The sequence below is a fragment of the Pseudopipra pipra genome, chromosome 12, assembly GCF_036250125.1.
Source record: "Pseudopipra pipra isolate bDixPip1 chromosome 12, bDixPip1.hap1, whole genome shotgun sequence".
Lineage (NCBI taxonomy): Eukaryota > Metazoa > Chordata > Aves > Passeriformes > Pipridae > Pseudopipra > Pseudopipra pipra.
This window is the reverse complement of record NC_087560.1, coordinates 11,042,219-11,065,424: the sequence shown is the minus strand read 5'-3', so window position 1 is coordinate 11,065,424 and position 23,206 is coordinate 11,042,219. Positions and strand designations below refer to the sequence as shown.

Below are 23,206 nucleotides of genomic sequence, written 5' to 3'. Positions count from 1 at the left end.
TGCATGCTACAAACAGCTATTAAAACATGCTCAGAAATTACACAGAAGTAAATGGCACATTCATTGTTCTTTTAATTCAACTATAAATAAAGACTTGTAACAGCTCTCAAGAGGGAGCAATATCTAATATGAAACTTCTACTAGAGTGCCACTCAATCCTTTTTTTGCAAAAAGGAATTGTCTTCAAGTGTGCTAATAGAACAGTTTGTTTTGTTCATATATAGTTCATATATACTTTATTGCAAATGCCAAGAAAATATTTTGAACAATATAAACGTAATTTACTTGGAATACTGTTTCAGTTCTTCTGAAGTATCATCAACAAGGTCACTTTGTTTTGCTTCATATGCCATTGAACGATACACTTTGCAAGCAACCAAAGCTTTTGCCATGGACTCCTCGCCGTGCTGCCAGAAGAAAAGGGCCATTTTCTGCCTCTTCATTAACACCGCCCACAACAGCAGCTCGTTGAGAGGATAAGCAAAACGTCTCGTTTCAGGATCATCTATGTCTACTATTTCATCTTTGGTTCTTTTCTTTTTTCCCTCTTCTGCACCAGTGTCAATCTTTAAAATAAAAGCAGGAAGTTACATTTTTAAGTCTCTATACTCGGTCGTTGCATAAGCTTGAAATAAAATGCTGAGTGATCCAATACCAAATTATATATAATTATAAAAAAGAAAAAAAGAATTTCTGAAGACTTGAAAAGCAGCTGGAACTTTTATTCGAAAACTTCAGCTGAGTCCAAATCATTTTAATAACTGTGAGACTTGAGTTACTTTGAATTATAGATGAAAAGAAAAGCAGTAGCTAATATACCTACATACAAATGAGGAAACTCATGGAAACTGCTTATAGTAGTAATACATGGTCAAATCTTGCTCTGAATCCACTGAGTTCCTCCCCCCCTCCCCCATTGCTAGTGTTAAAGATAAGCTTTTTGGTCCCCAGCATATCAAAGCTCACCCAGAACTATACTGAAAGAGAAACACTTTACAGAATCCAGTAAAACAGCTACCATTTAGAAACAAGTACAAAAGCAAGGTTGAAATTCCAGCTTTACAAAACTCAATGCAATTGCTGCTACTCACATTTCAGTGAGCACTTGGATTTCAACCAGGCTTTCCAGTCTTAGCTGCTTGAAACAAGCCCCCACCATGCTCCCCTCCCCATGCATACCTTTGGTTTGTATGGCTGCGCTGTCTTGATGAAATGATTATGGCGCATTTTTTCCTTCTTGTCTGCCCTGTTACCAAAAGACTCGTGGCTTTTACACATCTGAGGAGTAGCACTTGAAGGATTTCGACTAGATCTCTGTAACAGGGATAAGGAGAAGGTGTCTGGTTACTGAAACATTGATGAACTTACATGACAGCACAACCAGAATTTTTAATGGATATTTGACATGGTTTCTTGTTTGTTTTCGTTATTTTTAAGAAGTCACCAAATAGGCAGTTACACTTGCTGTTTAGTGTAGCTTACACAAGGAGCTAAGATGTCTGAATCCCAAGCCCTACATAATCTGCATGTTTAGTGCCCATTCTTCCCCTACAAGTAGGAAAAGAGGGAATCACAGAGAAGAAATAAGGATGTGCTAGAATAAGGAGCAGGAGAACAAATCCTTTTGTTTGCTCTCAATCCGAAACCAGCTCTCAGCTGCCCTCATAGGCCTTACCACTGCCTTGAAAAGTAGTCCATTAACAAGAGGAACAAAACAACATGGACCCAATTTTCCTCCAAAACACATTTTAATTGAGAACATAGGTCCCGTTCCCCCACTGCTACGTACCCGATTGTTCCCGCTGAGACTGTTGTATATCGCTCTGAACCGTTTCCTTGTGTAGGTGCATCTATAGGTTCCTCCCATCAGATATTCAATAACCAGTCCCACATCAATCAGGTTGATTTTATATCCTGGAGGAAGATTTCCCTAGGAATACAAAAGGTATTTTTTAGTTTTTCAAATTATAATCTTAAGCTTGCTTAGAGTGTTTCTACATGTTCTATCACAGCTCTAAATAACAAAAACAAACAAAATTTCATTATTAAAAAAGAAAACCACATCAAGACAACAACGAAGAAACATCTACATGGCTCAATAGTTATTATTTTCAAAGAAAGACCAGGTTATAGCTTCTGTTCTATACAATCTCCCTTAGCAGAAGCAGAACAGATGTTTATTTCCTTGGGGGCAGGAGGGACACACTGGTTTTTTGTCTTTTGTTTTAACAGAAGTACTCCTAGCTGAGAGTATCAGTTTTCCATCCCCCCAAGAAGGAAAATTTTCAAAAGGAAGATGAAGAAGACAACATTCTTCAGGTTTAACATCTTTCAGGCAGCAGGGCACCAAGCATACAACAGCAAGTATTGTAAAGAACAAAATGTCTGAAGAGGTAACTTATTACTTACAATAAAACCTAATTAATAAGCTACAGATCAAATGGACAGTCAAATAGAATAAATTTCCATAAAACTACCATTGCTGTTTTGACAGATTTGTACATTTACAGCATACCTGTTTGACGTCCCGAACAAGATGAAAGAGTGTTGGGTTAGTTGGGCCTTGTTTCTGCATAAAAAAGAGAAGAAAAACGTTTGGAATGAGAAATTCACGTGCAGCGGCAACACGAAAAAATCATAGTACAAGCCAAACACTTTTGCATGTTGGCTCAAATAAAAAAATCCCTAGCTTTTAAACAAACAGAAATGCAACAGATGCAATACATCACAGTATTGTAGTAGCTACAGACTATTTCCTTTTTTGCTGCATTTTACTTCCGTTTTAGTTTGGGGCATAATATTACACCCACAGTTTGTCCAAAAAAGGAAAGACCAACCAAAAAATAAAATCCCAACAAAACCAGAATACAAAAAGCAGAATGAATTTTCAGGAACACAGACTGATATTCATGTTTACAGTATTGCAGGATCCATAGTAAAAGCTCCCTTACATTTTAAATTTTAGTCTGAACAATCCCCCTTTTCACTAAAGTGGATTTTAATACCTTCTCTGATTTCCTGTGAGTGTATGAACTGTTACACTTACAGACATATGGTTAGCCCCATCTCCCACACAGACTCTATCAAAAGCACATCAAGCATGTAAAAGCAACATTGTATTATTTATTTTTAAAATTAATTATTTAATTTATTTAATTAAATAGTTGAATTTAATTATTTAATTACTTGTTTAAAATAATTAAAAACACAGCTAATAAAAAAAAACCTTATCACATGGGCTTCTTTACAGAGCTCTATTGGCTAAAGAATTAATTCTTTTTTCTTTTTTTTTTCTTTGGCAAAAGCAGAAAACGAGACTGTCAATGCAAGCCTAAGCCATATTTGTGTACCATTCATTAGTACATGTGTACTACTACATTAGCTAATTTTTGGTGGAATACTTAAGTGTTAGGCAAAACTACCTTGAAATTCTTAAATCAACATCTAGAGCAACAAAATTTTTCTAAGTAATATTTACAATTATGCAGGTTCACAAATTGAACTATTTTTACAACTATTGTGATAATGTTAACTGCTATAGACAGAATTCATTCTATGAAGCCCTACAAATCCCATATTTTGTGCACAAGTTTCACCCATCTGCCTTTCTCTTGTTCTCTTCTCTGCTGTGAGGAGGGTTTACACATTTCATGAGTTCCACAAGGGCTGTAACACACCTTCAGACTGGTGCACACAACCCAGTATCCAACATGCTGAGCAACTAAAAAACTGTTCTAAAAGTAGCTTAAAAAGCAATCATTTACTTACTGTGTTATAAAGTTCTTCCAGCCTGGGAATTGTAAGAAATTTGTGCATGCTTACTCCATTTTCAATCAGAAGTTTCACAAATGCAACTCTATCCATCACGAGAGCATCCAACATAGCCTGTTCCAGGGAGCCAACCTACAACAAATAAGTAACAAGGTTAACTGGAGAGAGCCAGTAAAACAGGGCATCACAATGTGTCAACCTCATTCATTTACAGGGCTGTAGAAACCTTACATGTCTATAAAGGTGTCACCTTTGGTATTCTGAAGACTTTAACTGTTTCAGAGGTATCTCCTAGTGAGATAGTACATGGGACTAAGTAGACATTTGGTTTAACATGATTAAGCTGTTCTCACAGATTGATATTGGATAAAACACAGATATAAAACACTTAAACCACTATTTGCTTTGAAGACAAATGGTTGGAACCACCATTTCAGTCAATAAGCCTTACAGTACATACTTCTGACTGCACACTCAATAAGTTTGTGTTTTATTTTTTCAGTAAAAAGGGGAAAAGGCAAGAGCCACCATGCAGTTTTTAAACTAATTTTCAAACTGCAAGAAACAGACATTTTGTCCCTGCCTCAAAAGACACTCCCAGTGTCCCAATAGTGCATTTTAGTAGATGCTGCTTAATAACTTTCCATGATCATGCAGCTGCAAGGAATAAAGAGCATCTGACTAACATGAATTCAGCTTCCACCTTTTGTAATGTCTTTGCTCTGCTAGTTATTCAGGAGACTTAGCACATTTCTAAAATTTTTGAACCATTTTCAAATACATAACAGCAAAACAGCTGTAAGACTATGCAGTGTGCACAAATAAGTGTGTCAGTATTCTACAGTCTCTCTCTACAAAAGTCAAAAGATTCATTCTTTACAGTAAATTGTGCTTCTCTTTTAGAAGTCATCATAATTATAATTTTGCTTAATCCAGACCATTACATACCAGCCATTGTTGCCCATAAACAAAAACGTGATTTTTGGCTATGTCAACTCTGTCCCACGCAAGTGTAAGAACAAGCTGGTCAAATGCAGATGCATTCGTGCCTTTAGAAGCAAACACATTGAAGAAAATATAAAATTAATTAAAATACAAGCTAATAAACATTCTTACTTCCTAAAAAGACCAAATCAAGCAATCCACTACAAAGCTATACACCATATTTTATTATTTATGTCACATTATGGTATTATGCAATGAGAAAACACAATAAATACTTTTTTTGTTTAAAAACTAAAGATTCCTACTGGCTATAGTATTGTATAAATAATCCGTCATATACAGACTAAACAATAATAGCTGGAGGTTCCAAATGCTCTTAAAATTAAGTCTCACCTTTTAACAAAGCTGTAAGTATTGCAACATCAATGTCCTGGTGTTCATCTGACCCAATATGAAAAACTGTAATCTGTCCAAAAGGGAAAAATGAGGAAAACATATTTTGAAGTTATTTTTGGGCAAAGGTGATTAGCTCCAGTCTTTTTTAATCTATTTCAATTCCTGACATAAAAGACACTTTGTCTTTGATGCAATTTAAGCCTGCTACGCTTGATTTAAGCATTTAGCACGCACTCTTTTGTTTTGTTTTCCTAACTGGGTGTCACACAAGACAATCCATTACAGGTAAAGGCAGAGCACAAATCCTTCACACTCTTCAATCAATTTGAACATCTCTTCCTACTGTGATTACAATACTCTCTTGTCTATAACACAGGACCCTGTTTACCTCTCCAGTTCATTCTAGGTCGAGATTAACCTGCCAGCAAACATATTTAGCTGAATATGGTAATTTTAAACCAACATAATATGATGTCCAAATGAGACATCAGTCCCTGAACTACATACAAAACTTTATGAGGTGATTCTGTTTAAAACATGCAGAGATAGTACACTTTTGTTAGTAGTCATAACTAAAAGTACAAAAAAAAGGAAACAAAAAATCATATCATATATCCATAAATGCATGCACCTTGCATAGAAAATTTTATGGCAAGATCTACTTACAAGTTCTTTTTTTTTCATGCATTCCATCAGTGTCTGAAACAAATGAACTGCTTCACTTTGACCAAAGTTAAATGTCTTTTTGATGGTTGAAATGATTTCAGGCTCAGCACCCTCAGGAACATTCCTGAGATTGAAACAAACAAACAGGAAAGCAATTGTTTTATACGTGAACAGAAAGAACAACAACTCATTTAATTAGTTTCAACATGCCTATTCAGAGTCCTGCGATCTATAAGATTATCACTGTTTCTGTGGCAAAACCTTGGGTAACCTTTAGAAAGTATAGGTTGCTTAATCTACGATTTTCTGCTACTGCCTCATAAAAGTAACTCAGCTCTCTCTCCCTTTCCTTCCCTTATTGAATTCTGAGATACCATCGACGAAAAGATTTTGACACTTACTTTGCTGAATAATCTGCTTGTGATCTTACCATGGGCAAAGCTGTTTGGTTTACAGCTACATCAGACCCCTGCCTCCTGCCTGAGGCAGCCCCTGCAACAAGGACCCAGTATGTTTAAGGATTTATGCAAGGCTGACAACTAACTAGAAGTCGCTAAGAATTGTGGAGCCTGACCACATCCCTCTTATTATTTGAAATGACAGTTGAAATAGCCAAGTGTTTTCTGCACTAAAGAGAAAAGGCTCTTGCACAAATTCATTAGGAAATGATCTCAAAACCCACCTATGTACGACAGATAGTTTGGCTGGCAGTGCTGGGACTTACCCTCCCTCCTCTGTTTGCTTGTGAACATAGGCCAGTATGTCTGCAGCTCTGCCAGTTCCTTCACACACCACCACCGGCACCGGGGGACTTTCCTGAAGGAAGTCTAAAACTGTGAGGATGACATTTGGGCCCCCTTCGAACACAAGTGCCACCACAGGCACACCTTGACCAATTCCTGGAAAGTTGCAAATAAGTAATGAAAACCAGACAATGTTGTAGGTGTATAGGGAATGCTAAGATCAATTTTACACATTTAATAAATCAAGTTTGCCCCTTTCATTGAATAAAAATTAAAGTGCTGCCTGTCAGACAGTGAACTGTTGTTAATACATGGTTTCAAGCACTGTTTATACTTTGGGCTGGGAGGAAAGCACTGGAAAGCTGGTAAATACAATGGAATACAGTCTACAGAACAGAGGAGATTCTTCACAGAAATATTCACGAACTAAGGCAGAAAATTGAAAAATTTTTCTTTTGGAACTCCTCCTCTAACTTCCCTCAAATAGTTTGACAATGACATACTATACATATGACAATACATATATAATTTGAATATGGGTACACAGAAACCCTCTACTGATAGGAAATATTGCGAAAGCAAGCATTCCTAGAAGAGTCAAACATGTTGCTCCATAATTGGGAAAACGCCCAAAAATAAGTCATGGCTTCTTTGCACAAACAGATGACGTTCTACAAACTCAATTGCCCCATTGTGCAACTGCAAGTGAATGGTATCAAAACCATTAATCAATCAGACCAGGAAGGTCTGACAACATACCAAGACCTGAACTGACTTACACTTGCTTTATCAAAGTAAATAGACAACCTTATTCAAAAAGACTCTCCTCACTGGTCCCAGAGAAACCATAAATCTACCAGCGATCTCCAGGGTCTAAAGCTGCTGTTGAAATTTGTAAATTCAGACTTGAAACATAAACAAAAGACTTAATTTTTCTACTTTGTCATTCAGATGTTTGGTGCCAAGTACCTTTTTCATTAAAGCACAGTAACACTCAACCCTGAGGCAGCAGAATTACTTACTTGCATGGATCCGTTGCAAATTAATGGTTTTTTCCAGTTCTCTTCGCAATTTAACTTCTGCTCCATACTTTCCAACTGTTCCATCATCCACCAGAATGAAATGGGAATGGAGGTTATTTAGGACGTTTAGTTTACTTAATGGATTTAACAAGGTTTGATACGGAGCAACCACCTAAGTATAAGCACACAACAATGTCTTTTACTTGTGAAGATTCATACTTGTTTCTGTGAAACTTAACTTTTTGTCTAGACACAAGGACTGGTGGCTCAACGAGAAGCACTGACACATAAAAGCCTGCCTTGGGTCAGGATACACCAACAGCTCTGAACTTTGTGCAGGGAAGCAGATAATTATTTCACTAAAGGAAGCTGTTCTGAGGGATAACAGAGAAAAGATCCATTAAAAAGATGTCTTTGGGGAAAACTTGTTTGCTCTGGCAAACAGTAGCACTGAAGACTCCACATCAAAATTTTTCAACTTAACATCCTCTCTAAATGTGAATTGTCTGTAATAGTTTAACATTTTTGTAATTTGAGTCAGGGGAGAAAAAAAAAGGATTAAATACTTAAGAACAAGCTCCTCCTGTAGCACATTTGCATTTTGCAACTTGTTTATACATAATGATCTTGCATAAGTCACAGATGTCAGTGTATCTTCACAGTACAGCAAGTATTCCAATGATGCAAAGCAAGGGAAAAAAACATGCTTGAGCAGATTTGTCAAAAAATACATGGGGTAAATCGTTATTTCAGTTAGGTAACTCATCCTTACATCTCTTCCAACAAGGTCATTTCTGTTTTCAATCACTCCCCACGGAGCAATCCCAATAGTGCAAATCTTTCGAGATGATCTGGAAGCATGTTCTCTTAGAGCATCCCCAACATGTTTTGCAACACCTGTGCATAAAAAGATCATATGTATTGAATGCTGCACCTTACTAAGAAATACAACTGCTTTATTTAGGTAACTGGACCTTTAACTGTTTTGTTAATTGGGCCTTTAAGGATTCGGGCACTTATTTGAAAAAACCAAAGAAAAAACACCATACAACATCTACTAGAAGGAAACAAAATAACTCAACAAAATAAGGATTAGCCTAGTAAGAAATAGAGAGCTACAGTACATTATTGTACTTGTTTTTAATCACATTAAGTTTTTCCTCTTGTAGTTTCAAAACCAAAACCTAGAAAACAAACAACCAAACCAAAAAAAACCACCAAAAACAAAAACAAAGCCCAAAAACCAACACCTCCCCAATATTTTATTTCTCTTTGCAAATCAAAACAGCAGCCCACTTCCAACTACACATGCTCAAAATTTATTTTAATTTCACCTGACCAAACTCACTCGAATTTACTTTGCTTTAAGAGGAAGCTATGCATCCATTAAATCTTTTGGCTCTTATAAACCATAATCCAGTTAACTGTGCACATTCTTTAGGAGTTCTTTACCTGTGTTCACTCCTCCAGTTATAATCCAGGCTCCTGTTGTCACTGCAGCTTTGATAAGACCTTTGCCAAGCAACTGTTTGATGCGTGGGTGAAGTTCGAATTTCTGCATGCCCCCATGTACAGATATAACAAGCTTTGGCAACTCCATCTGCCATTCTTTGAGCATAAGCTGCAGAATAGCTTCAGGTTTGGTGTCATATGACAGTCGCACATACTGCAGGCACAAGAAGAGAGTTAAAAGGTTCCAACATGTGAAAAGAAGAACCAGGGCATATTTCAGGATATATTATCCTATTCCTGGCTATGGAAAATGTAATTCACTTTCTCAAAACACAGCAGATGCAATAAATGAACAAGCTTCCTTCAAGTCCTCTACAGTCAAGGACAAGACAGTTAACAGTTTGGAAAGCAAGTTTTGGACAAGGCATGACTACAAAAAGATCCTGGTATTCCATCCTACCGGCACAGGGACTTGGAAAAAAGAGTCTTTATGAGAGCACTGGATGATCTCTAAATTAGACGAAATTCAGAAGCATTTATAAAAGTTCTACTGGGGAGAGGCTTTCATGTCCCCTGCAAAGACTTTTTCAGACAGTTGTTTGGTTTTCCTCCCCTGTTCCTGGTGGGAAGAAAACCTACATTTTTTAATAGAAAACTTCAAAACTGGCAGCTTTTTAACTTGCCATCTTTAACAGCATAAGATTAAGTAGATTAGTTGATTAGCTAAAATACTGCCACATCTTCAATACAAGCTATTCAATAGAGGAGGGGATAGTGTGCAGAAATTAAACCCTTCCTGAATCAAGTTCTAAATAAAAAACCACCACTACTCCATTTAACTGGTTTGAGCAACCCCACTTGCACTCTGCAGAAGGAGTGTGGGCAGCTGCTATTTCTGTGCACCCAGAAAAGGGTTCACAGCAATTTTAAGCTATACTAAGAGTACAGAGGAACCCATACACTGCTATTACCAACATGAAAGAACTCTGCTAAGGGCCCTTCCCATTTCAGAGATGATCTGACTTAAAGCACTGGACTGTCCTTGGGGGTTCTGCATAAACAACAGCTCCCTCAAAAGCACTTCAGTTTTGCCACAGGAGCCACACTGTACAAGAACCCCTCGTAGCCTATAATTGCATAAGCATTAAATAACTTCTACCACAACTAAAAATCCTTCACAAAATGGCTGTGAAGAATCTGTCAGAATTTCCACTTTTTTAGCCTCTCCAGTACATGTGCACTTGGGAATTAAGAACTGGTTTCCAAAATTTTGATTTATTGGTATCCTTGCTTTTAACTAACCTCCTCTCCCCAAAAACTTAGTTATTCTGTTCAGTACAGCTATGCTTTAATGACTGTCAAAAATCTCATAAAGAAGCATATTCTACATCTGTCCTTAATTTTAAATAAATTTTTTTCAGATTTTGAAAATTATGACTAGAGGGTTAAGATAGCAGATATTACTTAACAGGTCCTATAAAAATATAACAGTGTTGTTATGCTGTATTTTCATGAAGTCTGAAATGGTAACACTTAGTTCTTAATGCAATGTTTTGCTGAAGTGTTTATGAATTCTTATTACCATTCGCAATTTGAAGGTAAGGCTGTACTTGAATACAACTAATTCTGATAGATCTGAGCAACTTTAGTCATGAAAAACTAATTTTAACAAATGAAAATCAGAAAGAATTCAGATCACAACAAAAAATACTAGCACAGAAGAAGGAACTGGCTTGTCACAAAATGGGTGATAATACTTCAGCATCCAGAATATCAACATAGTTAGAGTAACAAAAACAAATACAAATAACAGAATGTCATACGTGCCTTAGCCCTGTAAGAATGAGATCCCCCTTGAAAGTTGATGACACCGTAAGCATCAGTAGGGGTTTGTTCCGTGTGTTTTTCCACTGACCACTCCTCTATTTCCTGGTTACTGTTTTCACCCAGCTTCACATCCGAGTATTTCATAGCCAGACTGGCAGTAAAACAAGCATGTTGTCTGACCAGGCGGCCACAGCAGCACCTGCACCCAACCACACCAGGTACAACACTTTAGTAAATCCTATTATCACAAAATAAATTAAAGGAACTTCTTTTGTCTATAACAGAAATACAATAGATTTAGAAAGCAAAGATTCTAAATATTAGAAAAACCTCTTTTCCAGAGTAAGCCTTGTTGCCATAAATATTTATGGCAATAGGTAATCACAATACATATTATTACGCAAATTATTGAAGATCACTGAGATAGCAAGCTGGAGGCCAGAAAAAACTGATTCTTTGAAGTCAAATAATTTATATAATATTCACAAATTTGTGATCTACATATTGCAGATAGTTCTTGAAACATTTTTTTATATCTAACCTTTCACCAACTTGTCATTCATAATATTAATCAAAACTTCCAAAACCCCTATTATGAAAGCACTTATTTAATGGAAAAATATTCATAAATATTTTAATTACAAAGAACTCTTACCTGACAAGTTGCTGACAAATCTGACATCCTGGAAGGCATCTGTAAGAAATATTGAAAGACGTGAGTTAAGTTCAGTTTCAATTTCAAGGGCAGGGGAAGGAGGGACACGGATGGGATGGGACAGGACACACGACCACTCAGACCACTGTGTGCTTACAGAAAGATTGCTGAACAAAAGAGAACTCCAATAAATGGAAAACATGATGCCTAAATTTGTCCATTTTCAACCTGGTAACTTGTCTGTATTTTATACAGTAGTGTCTTTCCATACAGTTCATTATGTAATTTCTCTCATCTTCCATATTAAACATTTTCCATGTTTTCCTGCTAACAGCTTTCTTAACATCTAAAATTAGCATAGCAGATAAATTTGTATCACTGCTTTCATAAGCAGCTGTTAACCAATTATGGTTAAGAGCCAGCATGCAAAAGTGTACGAATAGAGATGTCAGACAGAAGTCTTCAGTTTTACTCAGACGTTGTGCATAAACAATTTCTAAATTTTGTCCGCTGTAGAAGTTGCACTCTATTAATCATTTATGCTTTTAACACTGACCTGTAGCTTTAGGTCTTCTCTAAAAATTACTAAATTATAACTGTCTATACTAAAAGCTAAATATCATCAACACATACCAAATAATCCTGTCTACATTTGATTAATTTATGCATAATTCAGAAACAACAGTGAGCAATTCACCAACAACAGGAGGCGATTTTTAGAAGCTGAAGGGCAGAGCCTGGTGGGAAAGTTTTAAAGTCCCTTGTAAGCTACAAACAGGTTAAAGTAAAAGGGCAAGTGTTGAAGACCATTTTGTTCCTTGTTAAATGCTCTGGAAATTTTAACAGCTTCCTAATTACTTGGTTTGCATTTGCAAATTTTCCATGTTCTACAGTCATGGCTATAAATTCTAAAAGCTTCTCATGTCACATGGTTTCAAGGAACAAGGTGAATTATTTACAAAAACTTAAAATTTCTACAGCATTTCCTTAGTTCTTTTTCTGTTTAAAAACAAAGTTCTTAAACGAAAAATAATACTCTGTCCCAACAGAACAAAAGAGATTCATAAGGTTTTTTTTATGGAAAAGACTGAAATAGAAGTTCTCCCAACCTCAGAAGAAAAGGTTTCTAAGCTGCTCTCAAATATATGAAGCTTAAAAATCCTGGTCCCGAAAGCATGAGGATTCATGACAGTATTTCTTACAGACAAAGCAGTTAGTCCAACACTCTTTACAATACTGACTTTTTTAATTTTAAAGAGCAGCAATGGGTTCTTGCATCATTTCACTTTTACCTGTGGGGGTCTTTTGAACTTGGTATAATGTACACACACTCCCTCTTCGTGAAAGTATTTTCTATCCAGGATTTCTGGGACTGAAAAAGAAAAGCATAACAGTGTTATAAAATACAAATCATAAGCCTTTGCAATGAAAAATGCTTCTTAAGGTAACAAGAGTTAGAATGAGGGGTTTGCTGCCTCAAAAACCTTTAAACCACATATGACCCTATAAGAACATCCCACATATCTCTCCAGAAGTTGAGACAACCAGAATCATTATGTAACTTATACACAAGTCTCTTAAAATCCAAAGCAATATTTTTCAATGCTAACATTCAAATAGCAAAAACTTTTAATATGAAAATAAAGATGCACAAAAAAAATAACATACACTGGTGACCTATCTTGCTAAGAAAAATAATCAGTTAATTTTTTTAAATTAATTGCACTACACTGAGATAACAGTAATTTGATCTTTTTCCCTCTTTAATAAAGTAGAATTTTAATCTTGAAATTGTGGGTAAGGAAGCTTTCTAACAACACTGGCAATCTTTTCTAGTAGCAATAAATAAGTCATAAACTTCTTTCTTCATCAAAATACTTTTCATTTCAGTAAACAAAATTAATTGGCATCTCTGAACTGCATTTTAAGCTTAGACTTGAAACATGCTCTGAAACATGAAATCAAGGATGTTCACTATTTCAAATGCTTCCCTATTCAAATGACTGGACATGAATTTCATTTCAGTTGCTTTAAACAACCACATTAGCATTATCTTACATGATAATCTTAAGATTACAAGCTAAACAATATCATAATGTACAACATCTACGTCAAGTTCCAGCAACACATTGGGAAAGGAACTCAGACGTGATTTTTAGTAATTAAAAACATGAAAAATCTTGGAATGCTAATTTGCATGTTATGCAATATTGCTTTAAATCCTTATTAAGAATATGTTAAAATTACTTAATTGCTAACAGCAACGTTCTACATTTACATTTTACTTTTAGAAAAATTTGATAAATTTCATACCTGTTTTATTTTACAACAAGGGGGAAAAAACCCGACAGATATTATTCACAGGTCCAAATTTTTAGCTTCCTCCTCTCATAATTTTTCTTAACACTATTAAGCCTTAGCCCTTGTGATGGGAATCCCAGTTCTGGAAGCTGCTTTCTGCTGAGTCCCCATGGTTTAAATGGGTGTTTTTGTACTTCATTTCTTAAAACTGAGCTTTGCTTTAAAGCTGCAGTAGTTTAAGCTCATATATGAACTCTGCAGATCCTCCAGAATATAAAAAGATAAAGAAGAGTAATTTAATACTTAGATGTTTTAGCCAGCTGGCTAAAACTATACCTTCAAGCAAGCTATCACAGCATAACATGCCAGATGTTAAAATCCAAAGAATATAAACCACAAGCAATTGCGTCAATTGCTCCACACAATATTGTTTTATTATTAAGTGGTGATCAAAGCTGGGGACAAGGAACTCTGGCTCACAATGTGCAACACCACTTTTCATAATAAACAGTTCTGAAAATAAAAAAATTTTTAAAAACCCACAAAACAACCAATGATTCGTTAATTTTCCTCTTAAAGAATGTAGTTTTAACCACTTGTCAAGGATTTCTCTCTATTCTTCAGCAGTGAATATATTTTCAGTACAGCACTGTGCTGTTTATGTAGAGGAGGCTCTAAAATGTTATTAAAACATACTTGGGAACTTGTCATTTGGTAAAATTAAACTCTCTGCAGAAGCATGCCTGTATGCTAATTAATCTTTATTGCAGGAGATTTTATACAGGATTTGCTAATTACAGGGTCTTGTTTTCTGTTGAGAGGAAAAAAGAAAAAAAGAAAATACAAACCAAGAAAAGAAGAGAGTAAGTGAGAGGCACTTCTCATAAACAGGTAAAAATCACATTAAAAATATGGGCTGTATTGCCCTCCATGTAAATAAGAACTACTATTACATAACGTTCCTGTGAAGATCAGAAACAGGAAGATGACATGAGGACACTGTTAAGGATAAATCAGTTGCAGCAATTACCTCAAAGAAATACTTCCTTATCAGCAAAAGATTAAGTTAAAATAGGAGATCAAGGCAGAAGTCCAAAATCAATAGGAGTTATCAGACTGTTTCAGAAAAATTGCCTACTCTTATTAAAGCTTTTCATCATCTGTACAGGACACACAACTGCACCTCTCAAACTCTGCTCCAGTAATGGGTGACCCCTGATGAGTGCTCTGTTTTCCCAGTGTATTTTTAGAAGGTGTACTTTACACCATAGTTATGGGCAACATAGGTCATTGGCCTTCTAGAAAAAAGCACAAGTAATATCAGCATATAGTGAGCTATTTTACAACTGTTTACTTTCTTTTCTTTCAAAATTCCACTTGTAGAAAAAATCTTAGCTTTCCAAATTCTCTCCTGTGCATTTTCAATCTCTCAAGCTAAATAAAAGTTAAGACGTACAAGAAAAATTTTAATACAATTAATATTATCCAGAACTACCTTCACTTCTTCCTACAGGTGAGTTACCTACAGAAATTTCACCACATTAAGACTTCTTAACAATCAGTGTTGGCAGGACCTCATCTACACACAAAATAATCCTTAACTTTTACTTTTTGGAAGGTTTGCTACAGTTCCTACTAACTCCTCATCCCCAAGTAGCTCAGACTTTAAGCTGTAGCTGGTTATGCAAGAGATCTCATTCTGGTTGTACTGACTTCTGAGCAGACACTGTGTCTTTCAGTACTTCTGAAAGAACTTCAAAAAGCAAAAAGCACATAGATTTGATTCAATAATCTAGAAGAGATATGGTCACCCTGGGATCATGATTAAAGGAAACACTTTACACTATTTCAAATAAATAATTCCTTTCTTAACAGTTTCACAAATGCTGAAATAATTTTAATTGCCATTTGAAACACAACTTACACAAACATTTGCTGAACTACAATACAAGCTCAAGAGAACGTGCCCAACTACTTCCGAGTTCTGGAAGTGTATAAATGTCAAGATAATCCCACGGCCTTTTACAACAGCTGGAAGTTTGACCATAGCCATTTTAGTATTAGCTGGTTTTGATTCAGCAATAGCTTTAGCTCTCCAATACCAGAAATTACCTAAGTGTACCTGCTCCAGATGCAGATGTTACCTTTGCTGAAATTCATAATGGATAACTTTAGCAAGGCTCTTCATAGAATGAAACTTTTACCACAAATTATAATTTAAGGTTTTGCATATAGCAGGTTTCACAAAAAAAAAAAAAAAAAAAAAAGGAAACAATCAAAGTACAGTATGAGATCAGGTCTCAGGAAGAAAACCAAACAACCACTCCCCCCTTCAGCTCACTTAAGTGTTTGTAAGAGCCTCTCATTCAACACACTAAAAATAAGAAGACAACTAAGTTTAGCAGGGCAACAATGGGTGCACAATAGTATGACAAAACCTTATCAAACTATTGTGAAATTTGCCAAGTTTACCTAACAAACTTGGTCTGAACTGTTTTCTCTACAGAAAGTAAGCCTGACTGCTCAGCAAGATCTCAAAATGACTCGCATGGTTTTCAATTAACAAAAATATGGCAGCTATAAATATATTGTGTAGCTGACCATCCTGAACTTTTTCAGGTACAAAGGGATCCCAGTTTATTCTTTCTATTTTTTTGTGATGCTGTATACTGTTGGTAGCTCATTAGTTCCAATATTTACAGTAAGTTACAATATTGTAACAATATTTGTTACAAAACTAAAACCTAACTTATCCCAAATATATCAGTCTGCAGCCTGCAACAGTGCACCCCAACCCACAGGTCTGTTGACAGTTTGTCAACAAACCTGACCTGCCGAACCAGGAAACCAACCTGGATCAAAAAATAATTTTCCAAACTGTGACTTCTGTGGAAGGCTGACAGTGGAGATTTCAGTTACTGACTGCACAGACCTGAGTTTCAAATTTAGAAGTCATATCACTTTTCTACACCATCTCATATTTCCTCTTTCAAATCTTTGCTTACACCACACAGCAGTTTGATACACGCAATAGTTTCTAAAGGAATAGATCTTCCAATTTTATTTGTCCTTTACATAAAAATCAATACAGACTCTATATTCTTTCCCCATAGCCTCGAATTTTCCAAAAAGTTTATTTTCCATCTGAACAAAAGAAAATACATGGAAGGTTTCAGCAAGCCTGAAAACAAGAAGACACAGTGAAAACTCTGCAGCAGGAATAGCTGTGCTAGCATGGCCGCAGAGGAGTCCTATCTGTCTAGGTCACAGCCAACAAGATGAATTTCAAAACATTTCTAAGAGACATTCTGTACTAAGAGCGTCCTTTAGCTTGTCTAGTCAAGGAAATGTCCACTGACAATGTTCCAACTCGAAGTTACAGCTTCTTATATAACTATACATGCTGCACACACTCTTTTCGTGATTTACCAGAGGATCTCTTATCTGAGAAACCAACTCCATCAGCCAAACACGTGCTACACCATGGGACTGACCTGTGATCCCTGCCCAGACAACTAACCCCTGGCCAAGCACTGGGCTCCTGCAGCTATAGCTGAAAGGCAGAAATTCCAGACAAACCTCATAAAGCCTCACACTTTTATGCCCGATACATTGAATAAAACCAAATAAAGCCAAGCAACCGTGATAAACACAACATCCAGTTAAGTTAACGCATATTAAGGAGTTTAGAATTCATAAAGCTTCCTGTGGGAAGAGGTGCCATAAATAAAATGCATGCTACTTCTCACTGCAAAGATTTCCAGCAGGCATTTCAAACCTTTAAGGCACTGAGCACCACACTCCAGGCAAAGCACCTGGACTTGTTCTTAGCACAAATTAACTGAATGATACTGAAAATGTGCATCACAGGATGAGCGAGTAACTAAGCCATTGTGTATGGGCTGGAGAGTTATCTAAAAGACAGTTATGTCTCTCTATCAAAGAAAATTCTTCCAATTTTGTATTAAAAAACTAGCAGAGCACAAAACTTAGTTCCTCAAGGAAACATTTATCATTTGAGTAAAGTCTTCAAAACTTCAGCTAGCTTTAAGTAAATAAGCAGATGGGAAGAAAAAAGAAAAGGTTAGGTAGTTTGATGCCATGTATTTGCTAATGTTTGTTTTAAACTCTTGGTTCCAGCAAACTCCAGGCGTTTAATTTACTTGCTTTCCCTTCAATTTAGAATTACATATTTCTATAATTCCTGTTTGGGGTTTTTTGTTTTCTTTTGTTTTTTAAAAGGGGGGGGGGGAACAAGGCATTTAGCCAGCTAGTATTACGAACTATATTTAAAAGACTCTCTGACGAAGAACAACAGTGTTGTATGTCCACAGAATGCACAAAACACCTACAGAATTCGTTCCTCAATCAGTAAGTACACTACAAGTCAATCTCATCAATTTTTTGTACTAACTTCTACAAAAAGTATGGATACGTGCAGTACTAGAAAGACAAATAGGTTCAAATATTGCCACAATGCCAAAAGATATTTATACAGTGCTTTAATGTATCCCTGTGAAGAATGTCAGTCTAAATGAGAAGGATTGTGCTTTAATCTTAATTGTTGTTTAATCCAGCACAAATGAAAATATTTGTGCAAGGATATTTTACCTGCTGCCTCCATCAGGACTACTTCATTATTATTCTGAAACAACTACTTGCCTCATCTACAAGAAAAAATTGGTTCATTTATCTCTTTTTCCCAAATGCATTGGGGCATCTCTTGTCACAGAATGTCACCAACTCAGACAGACCCATCATGCATGAAAAGGTGTCTCTGCTATGTTGAAGATCCTGTTCTGAGCAGAGCAGCTCACTCGGCTTCACTTGACCCATAAGAAACCAAACAGCTCCAATTTTCTGGACTGAAAGACTTCTCTAGTGAAAATATTGCCACAGCCCTGAAAATACACTGCTTGACAGCAAAAAAAGTCCTAGTTTTATTTAAATAAAAAACTGTTGAAGCAGGGAAGGAAAAAGGGCAGTCAGAGAAAGCCTTCTGTCAATTCTCCTGCTCACAGGAAGCAAACCTCAAATGAGCGGCAAGCAACGATAGGAATCTTCATCTCAATGGCTCCCCTGGTGCCAAAAACAAACCTTCAACAATCCTATTCTTTATTAAACAGTTCAGGAGATTTGCTCTGAACAGATTTCACAGCAATCCAGGTCTCTAACAGAGTAGCTATTGTTTCATCAAGTTCTTCTCTGACGTAAAAAAGCCACCACAGAACTCGCCGAACCCTCGTGCAGTTCTGGATGCAAAGAGTAACTGGGATTTGTCAAAAGGGATTTTTACAGTTCTCTTAAACTTCATGAAAATTATTCCAACCTGCTATTTGAAGAACAGGCTGATTCTGCGAGAATTATTTCACTGTATAATTACAAAGCATATAATTCAGTAGTTTAGGATTTTTTTTGCAGATCCATTTAATTCAGAATACCCTAAATTGATGTACAGAATTTAGCATTATGAAATCATTACTTTTAACTCTGACACGCTAGAAAAAACCCACAGACCTAATATTTGTGGAATATTTTTATTACATTCAATCTCAATTCACTTTACCCATATTATTGGGAAAGTTATCTTCTAACTGCAATACAGGTCTTCCAGTGAGAAATTCAGAGTAAATGCAGCACATTTTTAAATACATTTATTTAAGAGGGGAAGGTACATGCTGTTCTGCAGTTAGACCAGCCATAAAATTGCTCCTCTTCTTTAGAAACTATTGAATCTTAAAATGAGAAAAATACACCATCCACACAGGGCATAACAGAAATATTCAAATTTACCTTGAAAATATTTCATAGCTGATTCTAAAGTAAGAGATAGTTCAGGTTGCAAGAGAATAAACCATCAGCTGATTTCAGAAGACACGCACACACTGGTGGAATTTTGAACTCGCTTTTTCTCAGCTGATATAACAATAAACACCTTCAGAGTTAAGTGTCCAATTATAACAGATACAGTAATTAAGCTTGCCAAAATCAGAGACTCCCTGAGACTGTCAGCAGAGCAGATGGCACTGCTGCTCCTGAATACGCCTTCAGAGAAGCCGAGGGGCAGCAGAGAGAGAAATGTATTTGATTTTTATTTCCCAACAACTTTCATGGACAGAATTTGGAATTTTGGTAGGAAAAGGAAAACACAGCAGACGGTAAACCAGTTTCATTGCTGTACATTGGAGTTAGTAAATTAATTTTAAAAGAGTTTATGTTTGCAATCCTCCCAATTAATGAAATACCAAGCTAAAAAATTTTAGCCCTGCTAAAGACTCTATAAATTACTTCCTGTGAGCTCACAGACCAAAAAGTATTTCAAAACATATACCAAAGTTATGACCTAGAAGCAATAAACCACTGAGCTTTCAAAGGAGATGAAAATAATTCATTACTTCCTAAAATTTACAACAATGGATGAAAGAAAAGAACAGAAAGGGAGCATGTGGTAGTAAGAGCAAGGAAAATACAGATTTAGTTTTTTGGTTACCTCTGCTTTACCTGTTAATATCCACTTTGCTCAAATTATATTAAAAAACTGAAAAAAAAAAAGCATGGCAAAAGTACATAGGAATGTTTTCAAGCCTGTCATACAGTGCCCTCTTCTTTCTGATAGGTTTCCTCATTTAAAATCCATTTTTAGTTATGTTTCATGACCCATATAAACCAACCCCAAATCTCTCACATTTTTAAACACACAGCCTACTTTTCCTTATCTACAGTGATACAATGGTATAGTCTGCATCCTCCTCACCTCTCTCAGCACCAATGATTTAGCTGCAGCCTGCAATCGTTCTGATGTTCCATTGATGCAGATTGCAAGCCTACACACACTCCTAAATAAGCCCAGCAGGAAGGTGCAGTCAGCATTCCTACTCACCAGCATGCACAGAACGATGCCAAGCCTTTTTAAGTTGGTCAGAGCATTTCTGTGGGTATGAAGGATGGCCACTCTGCCTGGTCCTTTCCACAGGGACCCAGGGGACACACTGTGCTGGCTGCTGAAGCCTCTGCACTTCCTGGCTCATCAGATTTACTCCACATGAAAGTATTAGTTTGGTTCATACCTCACATTTCTGGCAAGTGCAGGGCTTACCTTGCACGTGCCAGAGAGGCTGTACAAACAGACAATACTATAAACTCTGGGGTTATTTTTGGAAATGAGGCTTGGGGCAAGCTTTTGGAGGTAAAACAACTCACACAGCCTGAATGTCGTGGCTGTCCTCCTCAAGCAACCTCCAGTTCCTTCCCCATCACACAGGGAATAGAAGTCTTAGATGCAAGACAGAAATAAGTGGTGGCCACCTCCAGAAATACAGTAGCAGGAAAAGGCTCATGGACCAGTCAAATAATTAATCCTGCTCTTGATCTGCTTCTGATTTGTTCACAGATGAAGAAAGCCCAGCTCTGGCAGCCACTATTCATAGGCAGCAAACAGGCTGCACACTCCTTCCCCTGATGCAAAGGATGCATTTCAGCAGTATTTGAACTGCAGATTTAAGGAAGGTCCTCCCTTTCTGGTTCATGAAGTGCATGAATATCTGGTTAATGCACTAGGTGCTGAAGCACATTACAACTATAAAAATGAACTGAAAGGGTGGATGCTGTTTATCTTGCTCTACCACTTTCTTAGTCTGTTCAGTTTACAGATCTGACTTATTTTTCATGTTGTACAAAGAAATACACTTCTCTATCATCACAGCAAAGATTTCAGTGCCTGCTGACTTAAGTAGGCTATTATTAACTCACTAGAGCAATGGAAACTTGTTATCACTAAGGAATTTTTGACATAGCTGGCCTCAAACAACCCTTTGAATATATATATTTAAAACAAAACCCCAAAAAAATTATAAACCTGTAAGCCTTATGCCCACGTTAATTATCATAGATCAATAATATTTCTCTGAATAGGAAGAGCAAGAGAAGATACCAGTGGGCACATGAAATAGGTGACAGCACCAGACCACTGTTAAGGATGAGGACATTTCACATAACTTATCTTTAGACACAGTATCAGGAAAAACAAATTCATTGTTATAATCAAAACCACCGACACTAGGAAAGAGGTCTGTCAGTAAACACACAGCCAAAGACCCATACGAAACAGATTTGGAATTTTGTTCACTTTAGCAGTGAGTATTATTAAGAAAATAATTTTGTAGAAGTTATGCAATTCAACTCAGAGAAGAAAATAAGCCTTAGACTGGTTTCAGGCCAGTATTAAACTATCAGGAACGGAGCTGATGTCTGAAGGAGACCAAGTCAGTTATACAAACCCCGACTGCCTTCACATCCTTGCTAAGGGAAATATGGGCACCACCCATGGGCAGGACTGTGAAGGTGTGATGGGGTACATCACATTAACTCCTCTTCTCTATGTTGTCCCTGCCTGTGCACACCAGTGTGTCAGTAGTTGCCAGCTACAGTAGGGGAAGCAAACATTTTAGTCAGAGTTCTTGGGAGATTAGAGTGCGATGGAGAAAGTAGGATGAGCTGAGATAAAAGCAAGCCAAAACAAGAATTTGCTATAGCTCACCTGCTGTAGAATTACATAGACTCAAGCATTTTTAAATCCAGCTCACTAACAAAGAGCTACTGGATTCAGTTACACTTGCACTGCTTGTCAAGACAAAGAACCAGCTCTCCTGTCACAGCAAGGCCCTCAGCTGCTCAGGACTGCACAGACTACAGCCCTCATCTCAGGGCATAAGTAGCCCGACAGCATTCTAGAGACATCCATGTACCTACACTCTTATCAGAAGATAAAGTTCCCCACTAAAACTATTCAAGTAGTTTCTGTTTACTCTAGAAAAATGCAAAGAAGAAACTTAACTGGGTCTTTATTAAGGTAAATGCAAAAGCAGCTAATTACTGTCTCAAATAATATACAATGTTTATTTAGGCACTTTTAAGAATTTCCACTCTCATTTTTTGAGGGGAACAAACAGTTATTTGAGTTATTGATGCTTTTAGAGGCACACCTACTTTAAATAATACATATTTAAATAATTACTCAGAAACTAAATATACTATTTTTAGAAATAAACTAACCTTTTGGGGTTTTTTTTGGGTTGTTTGGGGTTTTTTTGCAGGTTGAGGGAAACAACTAATTAAATGAGACTGAGAGACCACAGCACAACTTGCACTTGGAAAATGTTTTCTATTTATGATAATTTCTTCCAGCATACTCAGTTCCAGTAAAACTCACCCATGCTGAGTGGTATGTGGCACAAAGGCCTGTCTGAGCTGCGCTGGACTTATACCTGGGATGGACTCCTCCCTGGCCTACTGGGAAAGGAGTGAAGACAATCACTCTAGAGAAACAAAAGACACCAGTAAAGGAGGTGGAGATCCTGGCAAAGCCAAGGAACACAGGGGAAATATTTGCTTTAACAGATGCAATTCTTCAAATTATAAAGTGAGGGTGC

General features: G+C 36.7%; 1 protein-coding gene across 1 annotated transcript in view; it reads right to left on the bottom strand.

Annotated features, from left to right (window-relative positions):
- Nucleotides 1-23,206, bottom strand: part of TRPM7 (transient receptor potential cation channel subfamily M member 7) — a 53,667-nt gene that overhangs the window by 21,166 nt on the left and 9,295 nt on the right. The window contains exons 2-16 of the mRNA XM_064668850.1: nucleotides 12,770-12,849; nucleotides 11,478-11,516; nucleotides 10,823-11,021; nucleotides 8,996-9,209; nucleotides 8,316-8,440; nucleotides 7,544-7,715; nucleotides 6,503-6,677; nucleotides 5,779-5,902; nucleotides 5,110-5,182; nucleotides 4,720-4,820; nucleotides 3,769-3,903; nucleotides 2,516-2,569; nucleotides 1,790-1,930; nucleotides 1,180-1,314; nucleotides 286-566 (exon numbers count right to left, since the gene is read on the bottom strand). Coding sequence (XP_064524920.1) covers nucleotides 286-566; nucleotides 1,180-1,314; nucleotides 1,790-1,930; nucleotides 2,516-2,569; nucleotides 3,769-3,903; nucleotides 4,720-4,820; nucleotides 5,110-5,182; nucleotides 5,779-5,902; nucleotides 6,503-6,677; nucleotides 7,544-7,715; nucleotides 8,316-8,440; nucleotides 8,996-9,209; nucleotides 10,823-11,021; nucleotides 11,478-11,516; nucleotides 12,770-12,849 — 2,048 coding nt within the window. The remainder of the gene's footprint in view (nucleotides 1-285; nucleotides 567-1,179; nucleotides 1,315-1,789; nucleotides 1,931-2,515; nucleotides 2,570-3,768; nucleotides 3,904-4,719; nucleotides 4,821-5,109; nucleotides 5,183-5,778; nucleotides 5,903-6,502; nucleotides 6,678-7,543; nucleotides 7,716-8,315; nucleotides 8,441-8,995; nucleotides 9,210-10,822; nucleotides 11,022-11,477; nucleotides 11,517-12,769; nucleotides 12,850-23,206) is intronic.